Source organism: Plasmodium falciparum (assembly GCF_000002765.6).
Source record: "Plasmodium falciparum 3D7 genome assembly, chromosome: 10".
Classification (NCBI taxonomy): domain Eukaryota; phylum Apicomplexa; class Aconoidasida; order Haemosporida; family Plasmodiidae; genus Plasmodium; species Plasmodium falciparum.
In genome coordinates, this window is record NC_037281.1 from 1268971 (window position 1) to 1290993 (window position 22023).

A 22023-nucleotide genomic window follows, 5' to 3' on the forward strand; every position below is an offset into this window, starting at 1 on the left:
TATGTAATATATAAGAAAACTAAAAGAAATATTAAATATTTATTATATATATAGATATATCATTTGTTAAATGGAAATATAAAAATATATACTAATTAAATTGTTAAAATATAATATATATATATATATGTATATGTTTATTTATTCATTATTATTATTTTTATTTATTATGTACAGTTTTTATAAAAATAATTAAGTTTTCAATAAATATATTTTAAAGTGATATGTTATGACCTGAATATGCTCTTCATGTTATCAACATTATTATTATTATTTAATTATTATATATATATTATATATTATATATATTTTTTTTTTTTTTTCCCATTACATGTTAGTATATATGACTACATATACATGTAGACATATGTAAATGATTAAGAAAATTATAAAATAAATAAATAAATAAATAAAAATATATATATATATATATATATATATATATATATATATATATATTATATATTTACATACACTTTGTATTTATTAAGCTCAAATATTTTTTTACGTAATATTTATACACACGAACCTTATTAATTTTTTTTTTTTTTTTTTTTTTTTTTTGTAATAATATATTAAGTGTATAAATATAAAGAAAAAACAATATATACACAAAATATATTTATATATACATGTGAACAGTTCTCGTATATATATATAAATATATTTTATGTATATATTATATAATTTTAATATTTTTTAAAGACTATTTTAATATATATATATATATATATATAATATATATATAATTATATATTTGAATTATATCATTTTTTTATTCATATTCTTCTTATTTTTATTTTTTTTTCCATTAAATAATAAACTCATATAAATTAAAAAAAAAAAATAATAAAAGAAAGAAAAATATAAAAAATATAAAAAATTAAATAAATGAATGCTATTATTTTATTTGAAGAATATGTATTTTAAATATATTATGGTACATACATTAGTATAATATATAGGGAAAAAAAAAAAATATATATATATATATATATATATTATATATGTATGTATTTTTTTTTTATATACATTATATATTATATATTTTTTTCCTATATATGGATTGTATATAGAATATATATATATATATATATATATATAAATTTGAAAAAATTATTAAAAAAAAAAAAAAAAAGAATTTTAGAAAAGTATATAATCCAATATGTTACTACATATAAGGATCAATCTCAATTCATGTTTAGGAATATAAAATCTGAAATTTTATTAGTTGTATATATATGTAAATAAGTACATATATTTTTTTATACATATATATAATGTTGACACGTAAATTTTTATGCTCATTATATGATGACTAAAATATAATGACGAATTAATAAATTAAATATATATATATATATATATATATATATATATATATATATATAATATTATCATATACATTCCATTTGTCATCATATTTTATTTTATTTTATTTTATTTTATTTTTTTAATTGTATGAAATATTTCTTTTAAGAAAAAAGAGACGTATCTTTTTTTGAATTAGAATAATGTTCCATATTAAAGAGAAGAGAAAAAAGAAACAAAAAAAAAATGAAGGAACCAATAAAAAATGAAATGGGGGATAGAGAAATAAATGCAGAGAATGTTTTTAGAAACAATAATTTTAAAAGTAAGGATTGTTTACTAGAAGAAAATAATATTAAAGATTTAAATTCCACATGTTCAAAAAATATGGTCCCTCCTATAACAATTATATTGAAGGAAGAAAATCATACTTCCAACACATATGAAATGATGGAAAATAATAAAAATATTAAAAGTAATGATGATGTTAATAATAATAATATTAAAAGTAATGATAATGATAATATTAAAAGTAATGATAATGATAATATTAAAAGTAATGATGATAATATTAAAAGTAATGATAATGATAATATTAAAAATAATGATGTTAATAATAATAATAATAATACTTTTAAAAGTGAAACTTATATTTACAGTGTAAATAATAAAAAACCAAAGGAAGACAAAGCAGAAAATATACAAAATGGGAATACAAATAATAATATTATTATATATACCAATAAAAAAAATAATGAAAATAATAATTGCTTAAATGATGTTATAAATAAATATTTAAATGATTTAGATAATCAAGAAAAGGTATTACCTAAAGGTGAACATGATAAATGTACAAACAATATAAATGTTTTAAATAATACATATAATATTAATAATAATAATTATTATTATACTATTATGAACACTGAAGGGGATATTCTTAATAAAAATTATAATAATTATTTTAATGATAATAATAACTCTTATATTTATCATGAGAATAATAATATAAATATGAATCCCTATTTAAATATACAAGGATATATTTATAATAGAAATATAGAAGAACAACAAAATGGTTTATGTGAACAATATATCCCATATACTACCAATAATAATGATGATCACATAAATAATTTTATTAATGAGGTGTACGATGAGGATTCCTATAATATATATTTTTCAAATTTAAGCGACAATATGAAAAATGAAAATTATGATAATAATAATAATAATAATAATAAAAATAATACTTGTGTGACATCCCTCGGAAATATATATGAATATAAGAACTTATCACAGCAACAACAATCTAATGATGAAAATAATTATTATTCACAAAATAAAAAAAGAAACACTTATTCAAATAATAATAAAACGAATAGGTCTGACATATATACTAAAGAAAATAAATATGAAAGAGGTTTATATAAAACTTCATATACAAAAGATAAAAATAATTTGTATAACAACGGTAAAATGGAAAATTATAAATATGATGAAAAAAAAAAAGATAGAAAAATGGATAATAATAATAATAATAATAATAAAAACAATAATAATAATAAAAATGAAATTAATAAAAACAATAATAATAATAAAAATGAAATTAATAAAAACAATAATAATAATAATTTTTATGTTGAGAGAAATATTACATACCATAAAAACAAAAAGGATAACAAATTTTTTTATGATGATAAAAAATATAAAAGGCATTCTGAAGAATCTGAATGTAGTATATTCAATGATGATTATTATCGTGTTCAGTGTAAATTATATGGTGATGAAAAAATAAATATTCCTGAACCATTAATAAATATGGAACAATTAAGGTATGGTATTTAAAATATTATACAACATGAAAGCATATATATATATATATATATATATATTTATTTATTTATTTATATGTTTATATGTTTATATATTTATATATTTATATGTTTATATTTTTTTTTTTTTTCTTGAATTTCATACCTTTTTAGTAAACTATGTGATGAAGAATTATACAAAAATATATGCCTGAAAGGTTACTGTAATATGACTACTATCCAAAAATATTCGATCCCAGTAATTTTAAAAAAAATAAATCTTTTAGCATGTTCGCAAACAGGAAGTGGCAAGACGTTTTCTTTTTTATGTCCTATCATATCGAACCTTAAAAAAGAAAACGAGATATTGCGTCCTCACTTTCCTGGATCGTATGCCTGTATATCACCTTTATGTTTAATACTCTGTCCCACACGAGAATTGGTAATACAGATACAAAACGAGGTAATAAATATGAAGCAGTACAAATTTATGTGTTCCGATAAATAAATAAATATATATATATATATATATATATATATATATATATATATATGCATTATTTTAGGTTAATAGCTTAACGAAAAATATGAGTATAGTTTGCATGTCCTTTTATGGAGGGGAAACAATGAAGGACCAAGTACAATACACAAAAATATAAATAAATATATATATATATATATATATATATATGTGTATATGTATTTATGTATGTGTGTGAATATATCTACATATTGATGTATATTTATATATATTTTTTATTTTATTTTATTTTTTTTTTTTTTTTATTTTTTTGCTTTAGGTTGCCCAGATAAATGAAAAACAGGGAGATATTATAATTTGTACCGCAGGCAGATTATTAGATTTATTAAATAGTTGTAAAGTTAGCCTTTCATTTATAAAATATTTAATTTTCGATGAAGCTGATGAAATGATATCTCTAGGCTTAAAAAAACAAATGGACGAAATAATTTTCCAAAAGGATTTAAGTCCTAAGGATACGAGACAGACGATATTTTTTACTGCCACGTTCTCTGATAAGTTAAAGGAGCATATAGAAAAATATATGAGCACCCCTTATGTATATTTGAATATAAAGCAAAAGAGGGAGACGAAGAATAGGATAAGAGAGGTTCGTAAATCAATCAATAAATAAATAAATAAATATATATATATATATATATGCATACATATAACATATATATATTGTATGAAAAAAAAAAAAAAAAAAAAAAAAAAAAAAAAAAAAGGGTGAATATATTTTTACATCATATCTTATTATTTATTATGATAACATAATATTTTTATTTTATACTTTTTAGATTGTTAAATATGTTCCTGCAAAATCCAAATTTATTGAACTTTTAAAGGATATTAAAATATTAAAAGGGCAAGCCATAATATTTGTAGAATTAAGACACTCGATAAATAACGTGTTTAATTTTTTAAAGACAAAAGGTTATAATGTGGATTATTTGCATGGGAAAATGAGTCAGGTTATTTAAAAATAAAATAATAAAAAAATAATATATAATAAAATAATAAAATAATAATATATAATAAAATAATAATATATAATAAAATAATAATATATAAATAAATGAATAAATAAAGGAGGGAGGGTGTCGAATAATATTATAAATTAAAATATATATATATATATATATATATATATATTTATTTATTTATTTATTTATTTATATATATTTATTATTGTTTGTCCCCCTTTATATATATTAATATTTTTTCAGATTAGGAGACAATCCGTTTTTGAAAATTTCAGAAAAAAATCTGTTCAAATACTTATAGCTACATCCATAGCAGCAAGAGGTTTAGATTTTCCCGATTTAGAATTAGTAATAAATTATGATCTACCTTCAGAATTTGAACAATATATGCACAGAATAGGAAGGACCGGAAGGATAGGTAAAGGTGGTATGGCAATAAATTATTTTAATAGTTCAAATAAAAATATTATAGATAAACTTATTGATCATTTGAGGAAATATGATCAACCTGTTCCCAATTGGTTGCTTCACTTCAGGAAATAATATAAAAAAAAAAAAAAAAATATATATATATATATATATATATATATATATAAATGTATTTTTTTGTTTGTTTTTTTTTTATTTTGTATAATGTATTACATTACATAAATATTAAATATATATATATATATTAAATAATTTATTATAAACATATAAATTATTTCATTTTTTTTTTTTTTTTTTTTTTTTTTTTGATTTTAATTTAATATATATATATATATATATATGTTTTAATTTGTATATATTTGACCATAAGACCTTTCTTTAAACCTTATATAAATATTTTCTTTTTTTTAAATAGTGTCGAAGGATATTTTATACATATAAAAAAATATATATATAATATATATTATATATATATAAAGAATATTCACATATATACAACTTTTTAATGTTTTGTTACTGTTCAATTATTTTATTTAATTCTTTCCTATTTATAAAGTGGGACTTATATAATATTATAAATAAATAAATATATATATATATATATATATTATATATATCATTCTTTTTAATGAAGAGATATTTTTTATTTTTATGTGAATACATATAAAATATTTTATATATATATATATGTGTAGTATACATATATATAATTATTCACACAATAGTTAAAAGTATCATCATTGAAATCTTATAATAATAATATAAATTTCATACTTTTTTTTTTTTTTTTTTTTTTTTTTTTTTTTTTTATTATTTATTTTTATATATATAATTGTATATATATATATATATATATATATATATATATATTTTATTTTATATTGCCGTTGTCGAAAATATGAACAAAATATTTATTGTGTAATACTTTTTTTTTTCTTTTTTAAAGTTTATACGGTGTAAAAAAGAAAAAGTAATACGTTTGATTTATGAACATATATAAAATGTTATATAATAAATATATTTACAATTTATTTTCTTTTATTATTGAGGCATCATTATTTTATTTCCTTGCTTAATATAATCTTCTTAATATATATATGTATATAAGTATATATGTACATATATTTTATATATATATATATATATTTATATATATATATATATTTATATATTTATATTAATATATATGATAATTTTCTTATTTTTTTTAAAACGGGTTAAATCTAAAAATATATTATTAATTATATATAATATCATGTATATTACAATAAAACAGAATAAAACAAAATAAAAGTAAGTAAACCTTTATAAGGACAAAATTAATATATGGAAATATATTATATATATATATATATATATATATATATATATATATATAATATGTATATATTATTATTACTATTATATTATGTGATGTACATATTTATATAGGCCCCAAATAATTATTTATTTATTTTTCACTTTATTTCCCCATATATGTATATATATAATATATATATTATATATATATAATATAATATGCATTATTTTTATATTTTTGAGTATATAACTCACAAAGTATAATTCTTTTCTCCATAGGGAAAAGAAGAAATGTTCTCATGAGCTAATAAGGAAATAAATAAATAAATAAATAAATCAATAAATAAATCAATAAATAAATAAATATATATATATATATATATATATATTATTTTTTTATATATAATGTTATTATTAGCATTAAAAAGAATGTGAAATATATATACAAAATAATATAAAATATATAATATATATATATATTTATTTATATATTATATAAATAATTATATTATATTTCATATATACATAAAAAAATGCTGAATGAAGAAAAGCTAGGGGAGGAAAATGACTTGGATAAATTCAATAATGATGTTAATGAAGATATTATAAAAGATGATGTTAATAAAAGTAAGGAAAAGAAAAAAAAAAAAGTTCAATTTTCTAATAACAATGAAACGATATATTATGAGAAAGATGAAAGTGAAAATAGTTATTTTAATTTTACTTTAAACAATTTTAATTATTTTGAATGTTTTTATAATGATATATATGGTGATCATTTCAATGATCAAATTATAAGAAATAATCAATATAATGAAAATAATGGTGATGAAGAAGATGGCGATGATGAAGAAGATGGCGATGATGAAGAAGATGGCGATGATGAAGATGATGATGATGAAGAAGATGATGATGACGAAGATGGTGATGACCAGAATGATAAGGGTGAAAATATCGAAAATAATATTAATGATGAAGATAATAAATCAGAAGAAATAAACCATAAAAATAATAACTGTAATAATAATAAAAATAATAATTGTAGTAATAATAAAAATACCATATTGAATGGAATTAACAATATAAATAATAATGATAATAATAATAATACAACTAATTTAAAAAAGAAAAAGAAGAAGAAGAAAAAAAAAAATATAGACCATTCTATATATAATAACGAACAAGTTTCAAAAAATATGGTATCATTAAAAAAAAGTGGTAATAATAAGAATAATATTGATGATTTAAAAAGTGGGAAAAAAAATTGCTTATTATCTAATATTTTCATATCACATGATGAAAATAACAATTTAAAAAAAAAAAAAAAAAATGTAGGAAACATAACAAATGACAATTTTAAAAGGGAAAAATTTCATCAATCATTTAATGAAGATCCTTCCTTCGAAATTAATAATATACACACAGCAATATTAAATGCTGAAGAAAGGACTATACATTATAGTAAAGATTATTTTGGTTATGACATTGAACCATTTAATATGAAAAATGAATTGACACAAGGATATATAGATAAAGATGGTAATTATATTTATAATGAATCCGATAATGATGAAGTTGAAGAGGCATGGTTAAAATCTGTGGATGAACAAGATCCTCTTTCAACATTTTCGAATAATACATTACAAGCTCAAAAATTTCAAGAAACACAATCCAAATTTCATATGACATATGATAAATTAAATAATAATATATTATCTATTAATATATTTGATGCTTTATATTCATTATCATGTTTATTAATAGATGAAAAAGAGACACCTATTAAAGCTATGATCAGATATAAAAATGATTTAAAAGTTTGTAAAAATTATCTTAACCAATATGAAAGCAAGATAGATAAAATTAATTCCCTTTCTATAAATTCAAATGCTGAACAAAAGATTCAATCCACAGAAGAGCATGAGCAAAATGGGGAAACTCTACAAACAGATTCTGTAGGTAAGAAAAATTTATTGCAGGTCCGTATTAGGGCTAAATCATCAATCCAGCATGGAGAAGAAAACCTTAATGTGGTAAAAAAAAATGATGAGGTAGAAAAAAATGATGAGGTAGAAAAAAATGATGAGGTAGAAAAAAATGATGAGGTAGAAAAAAATGATGAGGTAGAAAAAAATGATGAGGTAGAAAAAAATGATGAGGTAGAAAAAAATGATGAGGTAGAAAAAAATGATGAGGTAGAAAGAAATGATGAGGTAGAAAGAAATGATATGGCAGAAAGAAATGATATGTCAGAAAGAAATGATATGGCAGAAAGAAATGATATGGCAGAAAAAAATAACGATGATGTAAAAGTCCCAGAAAATAATTTGATAGAGGCCCCCATGGACAAAGAACATATAATGATAAACAATTCAGAAGAGGAATCAATAGGTAATAATAAAAAATCAGAGGAGCAGAAGAATTACAATCTGTATAATGATGATGATGAAAAAAAAAATATTGTACATAATGAGAGGTTAGAAGAATTAGAGAACTTAAAACAAATGTATCAAAAGATTACTCTTGATTATAAAACTATAGAAAGACGGTTCAATAACCTAATAGATTTAACACAAAAGTTAACAAATGAATATAAAAATGTGTACTTTTTAACAAAACGCGAATTCGAAGCATTATGTAAGAAACTTGAAGAATATAAAGAAAACGTAGACATACATTGGCAACTGAAATGGATGAATGGTGTTGATAATAATGTATATGGTCCTTATAATTATTATGATATATATAATTTTATAACAACTGGATTGGTAACCGTTCTAAATCCTATACTTCTAAGAAGAATAAATAATAAAAATGAAGTATTAGAAAATATATGGCAAATGTATGATGCTGTTAATTATTTAATATTTGTTACTAATGATAATATTAAAAAGAAGAGAAAGCATGATGGTCTAATTAGTAAAAACAAGGACCAAGATTCTGATAACAATGAAGAAGATAATGAAAATAATAAAAACACTGATGTTGATGGTGATGGTGATGATGATGATGATGATAACGATGACGAGAATGATAACGATGACGAGAATGATTATGATTTACTCAATAAAAAAAAAAAAAAGAAAAAAGGATTAATACAAATATCAAAAAAAAAAAAAAAAAAAAAAAAAGAACATTATGAAGAAAATAATATTTTTAATGATAATAATAATAATCAAGGCAATTCTTCGAACAATGAAGAACATAGTGATAATGAGGACTATTATGATAATGGATATGAATTTTAACAAAATTATATTTTTTCTCTTCACCACGTGGAAGTACATAAAAAGATACACAAATATAAATAAATAAATATATATATATATATATATATATATATGTGTAGAAATTCTTCATATATGACCTTTTAGTATAAAATATACTAACATGTTTGTATTTTTTATTTATTATTATTTTTTTTTCAAGTGGATATTCATATATCTTTTTTTTTTTTTTTTTGGGGGTGTATTTATAATATATTAATTGTGGAACGTATATTTTCACACACTCTCAAAAGTACAAGAAGATTATGAAGATGTAAATGTAGAAAAAGGAGAAGGGGGGTTAAAAAAAAAAAGGATGAAATAAAAACGATAGAGAAAAAAAAAAAAAAATATATATATATATATATATATTATTATTATTATTTTATCATGAATATTTAAATAATATGTTTGGGAATATATTCTACTGTAATATTGATATGGAGAAAATATTTTTTTAAGGTTCTCACATATATATATATATATATATATATATATATGTATATATTTATTTATTTTATTATTATTTTTTTTTTTTCTCTATTTCTTTCATCTTCAATAACATGGTCAATTGAATATTATTTTATTTTTTTTTTTTTTTATTAATTTATTATTTTTTTTCAGTTTTAATAATTCGAATTTATATATATATATATATATATATATATGTATATATATTTTTATATTGTATTACCCTTATTTGGAATAATTTTTATGTGATATATGTAATATATCACGTTATTTTTTTTTATTTTTGATGAGTATAAAAAACATCTATGAAAAAATAACACATTGTTTCATAAATACAATTAAAAAAAAAAAATAAAAAAATAAGAAAATTAATATCCATTTTGAAATAAAACAAAATACAAGAGACATATTCCCCCCCACACACACACACACATACATACCACATATATTTTAATATAGACAAGAAATTATATTAAATAATTTGAAGAATAATATGGGTGTCCTGTCCTTTGAAAAGGAATTTTTCTATATAATACGATTATTACATTGGGATGTATAAACATAATTACAAAATGAAACAAAAGAAAAACGTATCCAATTTAATAATATAATAATATAAATAATTTACAATCATTTAATTTTTTTTGTTTCAAAAAAATAAATATAGGACTGTGGATCTATGAAGCGATGCAGAAATGCATATATGATATAAAAATATATAGAAGAATGGTATATGTTTTATAATATTTGTTTTTTATTCATTTATTATAATAAAAAAAAATATATCACATTTGATTTCTTTATAAAATATATATATATATATATATATATATATTATATTTAATATCTTATAAAAGTTTTATGGATATATTTAATTTCCATCATAAATAAAATTATAAATATATTTTTTTTTTAAATCAGGCAATTTCAAAAAAATATATAAATATATATAATTAAATATATATATATATATATATATATATATAATTATAAATTTATGGGTGGAATATTTACTTTTATATTTATACTATTTTTTTATTTTTAAAGTAAAAAATTTATAAAAAATAGTTTATATAAAATTGTATTTATAAAATAATAATATATATATATATATATAATATTTATAATAATTTTACTATTTAATAAAAAAAAATAATAATAATAACCAAGAAAAAAAAAAAAAAAGAAATAGCTGAACTTTTATTAAGAACAATCTTATGAAAAAAATAAAACCCACAAAAAAAAAAAAAAATTATTATTAAATTAGCAAGAAAAAAAAAAATATATATATATATATATTATATATAAAAATATATAAATATATATATAATTATATATTTTTTTATTTATGCGTATTATTATATATATATTATAATATATATATGTATATATTTATATAATGTATAATATAATATGTATATTTATATATATAATAATATATGTATAATTATGATATATTTGTATCAACTTGAATTATTTAAAATATAAATGAAAAAAAAAAATTTAATTCATAATATAAATTGAAATTATTTTTTTTCTTTTTTCTTTTTTTTTTTTTAATTTATTTATTTATTTTTATTATTTAAGTTTATTTTACTTTTTCATTTATTTTTATTTTTATGCCCACTAGAAAAAAAAAAAAAAATTAAATATATATATATATATATATATATATATATATATATATAACCACTTCACCATAAAATAGTAAATAAATAATATATATATATATATATTATATATATGTTTACATATATTTATTTATATTTTTATATATTTTTATATGTTTCTGTTACGTTATGAAGACATTATTATATAATTTTTAATTTTGAGCAAATATATAATACATGAATTTTATTTATGTATGTGTATTATGGTTTTCATTTTTTGAACAATAGAAACATATATCTTTCATGTATATAAATGAATAAATAAATAAATAAATATATATATATATATATATATATATATATATATATGTTATATTATATATGTATAATAAAGTCCTATATTTATATTTTTAATAATACCTATTTAATATACTAAAAAATATATTGTAGGGTTGTTTGAATTTATAATATAATTATATGTATATATATATATATATATATATATATATATATATATATATATATATTTATAAACATATTATATATTAAAAACCATTTCTATCTTTTTATATATAATGTGTCCTATGCATTCATCATCCACAACCACTACTACGTATGTTCAAGATACGAATACGCAAAATGATACTAATGAAAACTCTAGTACAATTGTAAGAATATTAAAACTGGCTCCACAAAAAGTTGTTAGATGGGATGAGAACACTATAGATAATGAAAATGCTCAAAAGAAGTCATCCAAAGGTAACACAAAATAGCACAATATAAACATAAATAAATACATACATATTATATATATATTTTTTTTTTTTTTTTCACATATTATATTACATTTCTTATTTTACTTTTCTACCTTTTTGTAGTATGCTGCATTTATCACAAACCAAAAAATTTTGGTGAAAGTTCTGATTCTGAATCGGATTTAGATTCAGATGTAGAACTACCAGATACCCAAAGTAAAATATGACAAAAACGAAAAAAAAATCAAAAATAAAATAAAAAATAAAATAAAAAATAAAAGAAAGAATTTTATCTTATATATATATATATATTATGCATTTTGTATATGCTTGCCATTCTTTATAGAAAAATGCAACTCAAGTTGCAAAAAGGACAACCCAAATAACGATAAGTAATATATGTAGTTAATATATATGTATGTTTTTATTTTGTATTTATTTGTTTATTATTATTTATATATCAATATTATGAATTTTTCTTTTTTTCTTTTTTTTTTTTTTTTTTTTTTATTTTTTTTATTCTTGAATAGGAATGAAGAATTAGAATTAAAAAAATAATTATCTTATGTTATTTATTTGTCCCACATTTGTTACGATATGTGTTTATAATTTTTTGTATTTTTTTTTTTTTTTTTAAATGAAAAGTGGTTTGGTTTTTCATTATAATTTAGTAAACACTAAAATTATATATGTTATATGTTATATGTATTATAATATATATATATATATTGATTTATTTTTATAACTTATAAATTTGTTTCACATATATGTTTTATTTTTTTTCATATATATAAACTTAAAAAAAAAAAAAAAAAATTAAAACCTTAAAATAAATTTTTAATTTGTAATTTAAAGTTTTTTATTGTTTAGAATTAATCATAAAAAAAATTATATATATATATATATATATATATATGTGTGTCATTTTTTTATTTTTTTTATTTTTTATTGTTTATTTTTTGTGTGGGCATATCTATGCGTCCCACTTATAATGATCAGCTATGGTTAAATATAATGTCCTATTATTACCATCTTCCTGCTGAATAATAGGATAATTTTTCATATTTTTTTTTGTGTCGGCATCTACCGATTCGAATCCATACTCATAGAACATTTGTATCCATATTCGGTGTGTAATATGATGTCCACAATTAACTAGATATTCTGTTTTTTTAAAAATACATTTTCCGTTATATTTGTTTAAAACGGTGAGCATACTTTTTAAAAACTCCAACAATAGTATGGTTAGGAATTCTTTGGATTTTCTAAAATAACATACATTCCACATAATTTCATCATCATTGATTATTAATCGTTTATAATATTCTTGTATAAATTCATTTAGTTCGATTTGTTCTGTTTTTAAATTTTTTATACCTGAAATTTCATTTTTAACATTGCAAGTATGAGGTAGAGGTTTTTTATGAGTACATGATGTTATTAGATTCTCTTTAAAATAATCTAAACTAATATAAATACAAGAATCCATAGCTTCTGGATTTATAACACAGAAATTTTTATTTTGTTCTAGCGTTTTTAATACTATAGGGCAATTCATTCTGTCTAATGGTTTAAGATTTGCACATCGATAAAAAAAATAATCTATTACATTTCTCCAGTAATGTATATTTGTTTTTATCTCATCATTTTTGAATGACAAGGTATATAATATTTTTCTATAGTATAAACTTACAACTTCACTATCGATTTTAGAACATCCTTTAAGTTTCAATAATGTTTTACAATCTATAAAATTAAATAAATAACTAATTAAATTGTGCTTGACAAAGATATTTTGTTCATTCCTAACGAAAAGAATTTTATGAAGAGAGCAATTTTCTTTCGGTGCGTCATCTGGAAAATATCAAAACGGGGTTAGACAAATAAATAAATAAATAAATAAATAAATATATATATATAATGTGTGTGTATATATTTATATTTATTCATTTAATATTTATACATTTTTATATATTTTGATTAATTTACTTATGATTTCCTTGAGGTACAATTCAATTTTTTTATCAGAAGACTTGGGAAATTTCTCTTTTACTATTTCTTTTATTTTATTGAAAGAACTTTCATCTAGCTTTTTCTTTTCGACACTTGAAGATTTTTGATAATTACTATAAGTTGTCTTGTATTTTTTTTTTGTTTCTACTTGTGTTTCCTCTTCCCTTTTACAATCATATATTAAATTAATGTAACAACTCTTGGACTCAATGAAAGCATATAGATTTTTATAAAAATCGCTATATTCTATAATATTAACAGATCAAAAAAAAAAAAAAAAAAAAAAAAAAAAAAAAAAAAAAATTATGAACTGTTCATAAAATTATGTACAAAAAAAGGGGTTGATAAATAAATAAATAAATAAATAAATGCATATATATATATATATATAACATTTGTATTATTTATTTAAAATTGTGTTTATCAATAAATTATATATATATATATATATATATATTTTTTTTTTTTTTTTTTTTTTATACATACTATTTACTACGTTAGAAATCTCTTCATTTTCTTCTTCATACGTTTCATTACTTTTTATAGCATCGTCTTTTTGTTGTTCTCCTTCCTTGCTGAAATTTGATTCCACTTTTAAATTTTGTTCACTCATTCTTCATTTATACAACACATACATATATACACACACAAAATAATAAAATAAATCATATAATAATTATTAAATATATAAAAAAAAAAAAGAAAAAATCAAAATGGAAAGGAGAATTTACTTTATTTAATTTTTCTTAATCCATTTTTATGTGATAACATAATATTTAAAAGTAAAAAATTTTGAATTTCTTAATTATATGAGGTTTGATTTATGAGTGATAAAAAAAAAAAAAAAAATACTTAAAGTGTGACTATTTTTGACATATCAAAATATTACACAAAAAAAAAAAAAAAAAAAAAAAAAAAAAAAGACTGACATATATAAAAATGAAATAAATAATTTATTTATAAATAAAATATTTATTACCATATTGCAACCAAAAATTTCCTTTAAATTGAATAGTATAAATGTTATCCATATAGAGGAATATATTGACATTATATAAATTTAAAAATGGAAAATATGTAAAAATTTTTTTTTTTTTTTTTTTTTTTTTTTTTTTTATTAATTTATTTATTTATTTATTATTACTACTTTAGGGGAATTATACTCGGTTCAATTGACTTTAGATCGTTAATAAAATTTTTATTTTTCATATCGACTATATTTTGTTTATTTTTTATTTTGCGCTTATATAAAAAATAACAAATAAGTAAACTAACAAGTACTGGTATGAATATACAAAAATATAATGTATAGAGTCCTTTGTATCCCACAAGGCACACATCGCATTTGTCAATGTAATCAAATTTGTCATATTTAATTATATCCTGAAATAAAAAAAAAATAATAATAATAATAATAATAATAATAATAATGATAATAATAATTATAATTATAATAGGAAGAATAGCATAGGGTGTATTCTAATGGTTATAATATATATTTATATATATATATATATATATGTATATTTTTTTTTTTTTTTTTTTTTTTTCATTTGTTTAGATGTAATTGCTCTCCCTTTTTTTCCCTATTTCAACATGCACTTATTAATCATTTCATATATTTCTTACATCTCGCTCAAATAACAAAACCGTCTCGAACAATTCCTTGGAATTCATCACTATCCTCTCGGCAATTGCTTGAGCTCTAATTTGATTATTATCATCTGCCTTTTCTAAAGATAAATATAAGAGCTTTTTATTTGGCTTTAATAATTCTATAATTTTAAATAGATTATATGTACTAAGTCCTAGAGAAAAGAATCCATTAAAAATGGGTGTTTGTGATTCTTTAGTATATACACAGGACCCCATGACTTTTATTCTTTGTTTATTTATGTCTTCATTACCTCTAAAGATATCTTTTGGAAAGGAGAATCTATAAAACTGTTCCGTCAATTTATCTGTATCTACATCTGAATTAATTAAAATGATAAGACTTAAGGATACATCATTTTCTGTTAATAAATTGTTTGTACTATCTATATTTTGAGAATATAAGAAATCAAAATTTATATTAGATATATGAGATGTTTGTTTATATATTTGATGTAATATAGTTTTATATATAATATCTGAATCGAAATAATAAGCTAGTTTTGTATCTGAATGTATTTTATATTGTTTTAATATTTTTATTAAAATAATGCCTTCATTAATTTGTAAATTCTGTTTATATGTATTTTCTATTAAGGCATAAAAATAATTTTCCATATTATAATATCTTGATTTTAACAATCCATTTTTTGTTTTTATATATATAGGAATAATATCTATATAATTAAAGTATATTAAATTCTCATCTACTTCTATAAAAAATATTTTTTTAAATAAAAGAAATAAATCCTTTATTAATATTTGTCCGTATTTATTTTTTAACACAATTTCATCATGCAAAGAGAATAGATTTTCTTCGTTTGATCTTATAAAATCGAAAGAATCCTTTACTTTTAAAAATAAGTTAATCTCCTTTTTGTCGATATCGATTATGTTAACATTGTGTTCATTAATAAGGGACATGAAAATGTTGAAGAAGTTTAGGGTTTTCTCAAGAATGTAATGGAACTCTCTGAGATAATTCTTTTGCGATATTTCTAAAAAAGGGGGGGGGGATCATAAAAATTAAGATATGTATAAATGTATGCATAAATGTATGTATAAATGTATATATATATGTGTATGTATATATGTATAACCTAATGTTTCTAGAGCATATGGAACAATAGAAAGCAATAGACCAATTTCTTCCACGTCAAAAATTATTTCTTCTTTACAAATGTTCAGTTCATACTTTGTAACTTCTTTAAATCTACGATCTGATAATTTTAATTCTTTATAAATTTCCAACAATCCTATATCAAATTTTTTCATATTACTCTCTATCTCTTCAATCTGAGGAGAAAAAAAAAAAAAAAAAAAAAAAAAAAAAAAAAAATATATATATATATATTTAAAAATGTATAAAGGAAAGCGGAAATTATAGAATTAGTGTATAAATAAAAATATATATATATATATATATATATATATATATATATATATATATATATTTATATTTATATTTATATTTATTTATTTATTTGTATTTATTTTTTTATTTTGTTCATATATTTTTTTTTTTTTTTGTGTTTTTATTTTCTTGCAGTTACAGATGATAAAAGGGAATCAAAAAGATTGAACTCAAAGAAAACCCATAAGTTTTTATTTTCTTTTTGTTTTTTTAGATTTTCTAAATTTTTTTTTATCAAAAATATTTCTTTTTCATATTTTTCATCCTCATAAATTTCAAAGACCTTTCCGGTCAAGGTACATTTTAAGGTGTTATACAAATAAAAAAATGTAAAGTGATACAAATTTTTCGGTTTATTCAGTACATATGTATTTTTAATTAATTGTCTTATAGAATTGGAAGAAAGTAAATCCCCTTAAAAAAATAAAGAATATTATGTATGTATCGATATGAAAAGGGTTTATTAAATATGTACAACATATACGATTATATATATATATATATATATATATATATATATATAAGGAACAAAAAAAAAAATAATAATAATAATATAACTATATATATATATATATATATATATATATATATACTTGAGACCTTCAAAATTTATTCCTCCCTTCAAAATCAACATAAATAAAAATATACTGCTTGAATAGAGCTTTTTTTATTTTAATTCTTTTTTTTTTTTTTTTTTTTTACAAACCTGTCTTTATATCTCGTACGTTAAGAATGCATAAGATAAGTAGAATAAAAATAAAATGTCCTATACTCATGTTGTCCTACATTTTTTTTTTTTTTTTTTTTTTTTTAAATAAAAAATATGGCATTAATTATATAACATAAATATAAATAAATATATATATATATATATATATATATATATATATATATACATTTATGTACAATATTAATTAGAAAACAATAAAGAAAAGTTATTAAATTTTTACATATACAACAACAAAAAAAAAATATATGATAGGAGTCACATTATTAAATATATAAAAAAATAACATAACGAGGAAGGGAAAAAAGATGCATGTATGTTATATGGTGGTATGTTATATTATCAAAAAAAAAAAAAAAAAAGTTCTACACACACAAAAAAATATTTTTTTAATCTTAAAAAAAAATATATATATATAAATATATATATATATATATATAATATGCACATGTTTATATTTATATTTCTTTATTCCTTCATTTATTATCGTCGATCAAAAAAATGGTACTTATATCTAGGTATATTTTTTTGTCTTCATAATGAACGGACCTTATTGTTTTTTCCTTTATGATTGGCACTAAAAAACTGAACAAAAAAAAAAAAAAAAAAAAATATATATATATATATATATATTACATAATCTAGATGATGTTCTTATTTCTTATTTTTTTTTATTTTTTATTTTCTTCCTTCTTGTGTACATACTATTCTACATTCTTCAACTTCCTGGCTTGGTCCTTTGTTACCTCATAAACCTTTTGTTTATCCGAATCATCTATTTTTGTACGGTTATATAAAAGTTCATCATCTGAAGAGAAATGGGAATTTTCATGTATACTGGCTTCTTTTATGTCATCAAAAATATGATCACAATAATCACATTTAAAAATTTTTTTATAAGAATATCCATCAAAATTATCTAAAGAGTCATAGTAGTTTTTATCATTCTTTATTGGTTCAGATGGTATGTTATTTTCTTGTATATCTTCTTCATGGGTATTATATGTATTTGATTTATTTATTAAAACTTTAATAGCTTGAATATTTTTAATATGGCTATTATTTTGTGTACCTTCAATATTAATAGAATTATTTTTATTTTGATTATACAATTTAGCAACATTAATAATATTGAATACTTTTTCTAATGAAATATTTTTTTTTAAATGTATTTTAATTAAATCATCTGATATTTCTTGCACTGATTTGCTATATATATAATCATATTTTGATAGAAATCCATTTACATTTCCGATGGATATATTTGAAAAATCGTTAAATATATGAATATCAAAATTTAGGAGATCTGTAGATATATATTGATTTTCTCCTAAATCTGGAAAAGTTCTTTTATCATCACAAATTAAACAATTTTTTAGTTTTAAAGCATCACTTCTTGTATTAATACCTTCTATTTTTATATAAAGAAAAGATACCTTTTGAGACTCTTTTACATCTAAAATTTTTATAGGTAAAGGATAATTATAATTATTCATAAAAATATAACGATAACTACCTGGTTCAAAGCGTATATCGTTAAATGTCGTAAAGCTAACTACTTTTAAGCATCCTAAAAGCCCTCGTACTCCAATAATTTGTCCGATCACATTATAGTTATTTATAAATTCGGTATGTTTACTATACGATTGGGTATTCTTATAATTACTACTACTACTACTACTACCATCACTACTATTACCATCACTACTACTACCATCACTACTACTACCATCACTACTACTACCATCACTACTATTACTTTTAGTATTATTATCCATATTACCATTGTTACAATATGCTTTCCCTTGTAATACATTATTTTGTAACATATTCTTCATGGTGCTAGAAAACGAACCTGTTAACGCGGACCCACCTTTTATTAAATGATTATCACCTTCATTAATCATTAAATCCAAATTATTCTTTCTATTTTTATCTAAATAATAATTTAAAATAAAAAAATCTGGTAAACTCATTTTATTTTCTTTTTTTTTCTTTTCATTCATTTTTTCAACCAAATCTTCTTTATTTTCTGTATAATAAATATTATATCTGTCATTTATAAAATCATCAAAGATGTCTAACCCTTTTTTCTTTTTTTTTTCTTCCTCATGTTTTTCAATAACATTATTATTATGATCCTTTTCTTTTATGTATCCAGCTTTAGAATATTTACTTCGCTTATAATATTTAGTCTCTGTCAAAAATTGTCTGTTTCCTTGATTTATTTCTTCTTCTTTCTTATGTTTCGCAGTGTTTTCTTCAGATTCTTCTTTTTCAAGATACTCCGGCATATTATTATTTGTTAAACTATGTTGAGATTGATGGTTATGATCATATATATTATCTTTTTTTTTTTCATTTAATCGTATTTTCCTTATCCCCAATCTTTTATGGTACAATTTCTTTTCTTTTCTATCATACTTTCTTTTTAAAAAAAAAACAAATAATAAAAAGAACATGCTCTTTTTAGTTGAGCTGTAATAATTTATATATGTTCCCCTGCTCGTTACCAAAGGAACATGGTGTGTTTCAATTTCATTTTTTTTGTTAATAAGATAATTACGTGGATGAACAAAAAGAAATAGAGTTCTTGCTTTACCGTTTATATTAGAATAATCATAAATAAAACTTTTTCTTTTATAATTATTAAATAAATATATTATATTATTTCTCCTTTCTTTTGAAGACCAAGTTTTTTTAAAATTGATAGCTTGGCAAGTTAACATATAATATTTAAGGACCCATAAAAGAAGAATATAATATGAGAAAACTAAGCATTTTTTATAACTTGAGAGTACAATCATTTAATTTTACATGAGAAACATATTACAATAAAATAAAACAAAATAAAACAAAATAAAACAAAATAAAACAAAACAAAATAAAACAAAATAAAACAAAATAAAACAAAATAAAACAAAATAAAACAAAACAAAACAATCTTAATAATATCTATACATGAATGAATAAATAAATAAATATATACATACATATATATATTATATTTATTATGTGTGTATATTTGACATATTTTAATTTATAAACGTAAATAATATTATACAGATACAATAAATAAATAAATAAATATTATCGTAAAAATTATATATACAATATATATATTATTTTTTCATTTCATGCTTTATTAAGAATAATCTCAACATTAAAAATAAAATTGTTACTAATATGATTCTCATTTTATTATAGTATAATATTTATTTATTTATTTATTTTATATATTAGAAATATATGGAACCTCACCCTCTAAATGGATAGTAGAACATAATATAAATAAATAAATAAATATATATATATATATATATATATATATATTATATATATATCATATATTTAATATATATATATTTTTTTTTTTTTTTTTTTCCTTTCTTTTTTCTTTTAATATATATCCCCTATAGACCTTTTTACAAAAAAATAATTTATATCCTTACATATAAACAAAAAAAAAAAAAAAAAAGTGAATATCTATAATTTTAATATAACGTTTTAAATATTTTTTTGAATTACATATATAAATAAAAAAAAAAAAAAAAAATGAATTTGAAAAAAGCACTGTAAATGTATATATATTTATCTTTCTATATTTCATTTTGTTATATTATTATTATTATTATTTTTTTTTTTTTTTTTTGTTGTTGCTACATACACCCTTGTATATGTCTTTATATAATAATTATAATATATTTTTATAAATGAGCTATCTCACGTTTGTGTGTAAATATCATAAAAGAAAA

General features: G+C 18.6%; 6 protein-coding genes across 6 annotated transcripts; 3 read left to right on the forward strand and 3 right to left on the reverse strand.

The window, feature by feature from the left end:
* Positions 1 to 1557: 1557 nt before the first annotated feature.
* On the forward strand, positions 1558 to 5174 carry PF3D7_1031500 (DEAD/DEAH box helicase, putative; the record flags this gene model as incomplete). The annotated part of the gene is made up of 6 exons (XM_001347557.1): positions 1558 to 3146; positions 3300 to 3588; positions 3692 to 3763; positions 3926 to 4255; positions 4446 to 4619; positions 4875 to 5174. 6 exons carry the CDS (start codon positions 1558 to 1560, stop codon positions 5172 to 5174), a joined length of 2754 nt encoding a protein of 917 aa, XP_001347593.1.
* Positions 5175 to 6892: 1718 nt separating this feature from the next.
* On the forward strand, positions 6893 to 9607 carry PF3D7_1031600 (conserved Plasmodium protein, unknown function; the record flags this gene model as incomplete). Its single annotated transcript, XM_001347558.1, has 1 exon — positions 6893 to 9607. One exon carries the CDS (start codon positions 6893 to 6895, stop codon positions 9605 to 9607), a length of 2715 nt encoding a protein of 904 aa, XP_001347594.1.
* A 2674-nt stretch (positions 9608 to 12281) lies between these two features.
* On the forward strand, positions 12282 to 13019 carry PF3D7_1031700 (protein phosphatase inhibitor 3; the record flags this gene model as incomplete). Its single annotated transcript, XM_001347559.2, has 4 exons — positions 12282 to 12465; positions 12585 to 12677; positions 12808 to 12853; positions 12992 to 13019. 4 exons carry the CDS (start codon positions 12282 to 12284, stop codon positions 13017 to 13019), a joined length of 351 nt encoding a protein of 116 aa, XP_001347595.2.
* A 415-nt stretch (positions 13020 to 13434) lies between these two features.
* Positions 13435 to 15087, reverse strand: PF3D7_1031800 (conserved protein, unknown function; the record flags this gene model as incomplete). The annotated part of the gene is made up of 3 exons (XM_001347560.1): positions 13435 to 14315; positions 14451 to 14720; positions 14961 to 15087. 3 exons carry the CDS (start codon positions 15085 to 15087, stop codon positions 13435 to 13437), a joined length of 1278 nt encoding a protein of 425 aa, XP_001347596.1.
* Positions 15088 to 15617: 530 nt separating this feature from the next.
* On the reverse strand, positions 15618 to 18317 carry PF3D7_1031900 (conserved Plasmodium protein, unknown function; the record flags this gene model as incomplete). Its single annotated transcript, XM_002585370.1, has 5 exons — positions 15618 to 15857; positions 16104 to 17125; positions 17228 to 17423; positions 17681 to 17955; positions 18248 to 18317. 5 exons carry the CDS (start codon positions 18315 to 18317, stop codon positions 15618 to 15620), a joined length of 1803 nt encoding a protein of 600 aa, XP_002585416.1.
* A 427-nt stretch (positions 18318 to 18744) lies between these two features.
* On the reverse strand, positions 18745 to 21075 carry PF3D7_1032000 (ribosome maturation factor RimM, putative; the record flags this gene model as incomplete). Its single annotated transcript, XM_001347561.2, has 2 exons — positions 18745 to 18853; positions 18974 to 21075. The coding sequence occupies 2 exons, from the start codon at positions 21073 to 21075 to the stop codon at positions 18745 to 18747; spliced, it is 2211 nt and encodes a 736-aa protein (XP_001347597.2).
* Positions 21076 to 22023: the final 948 nt, after the last annotated feature.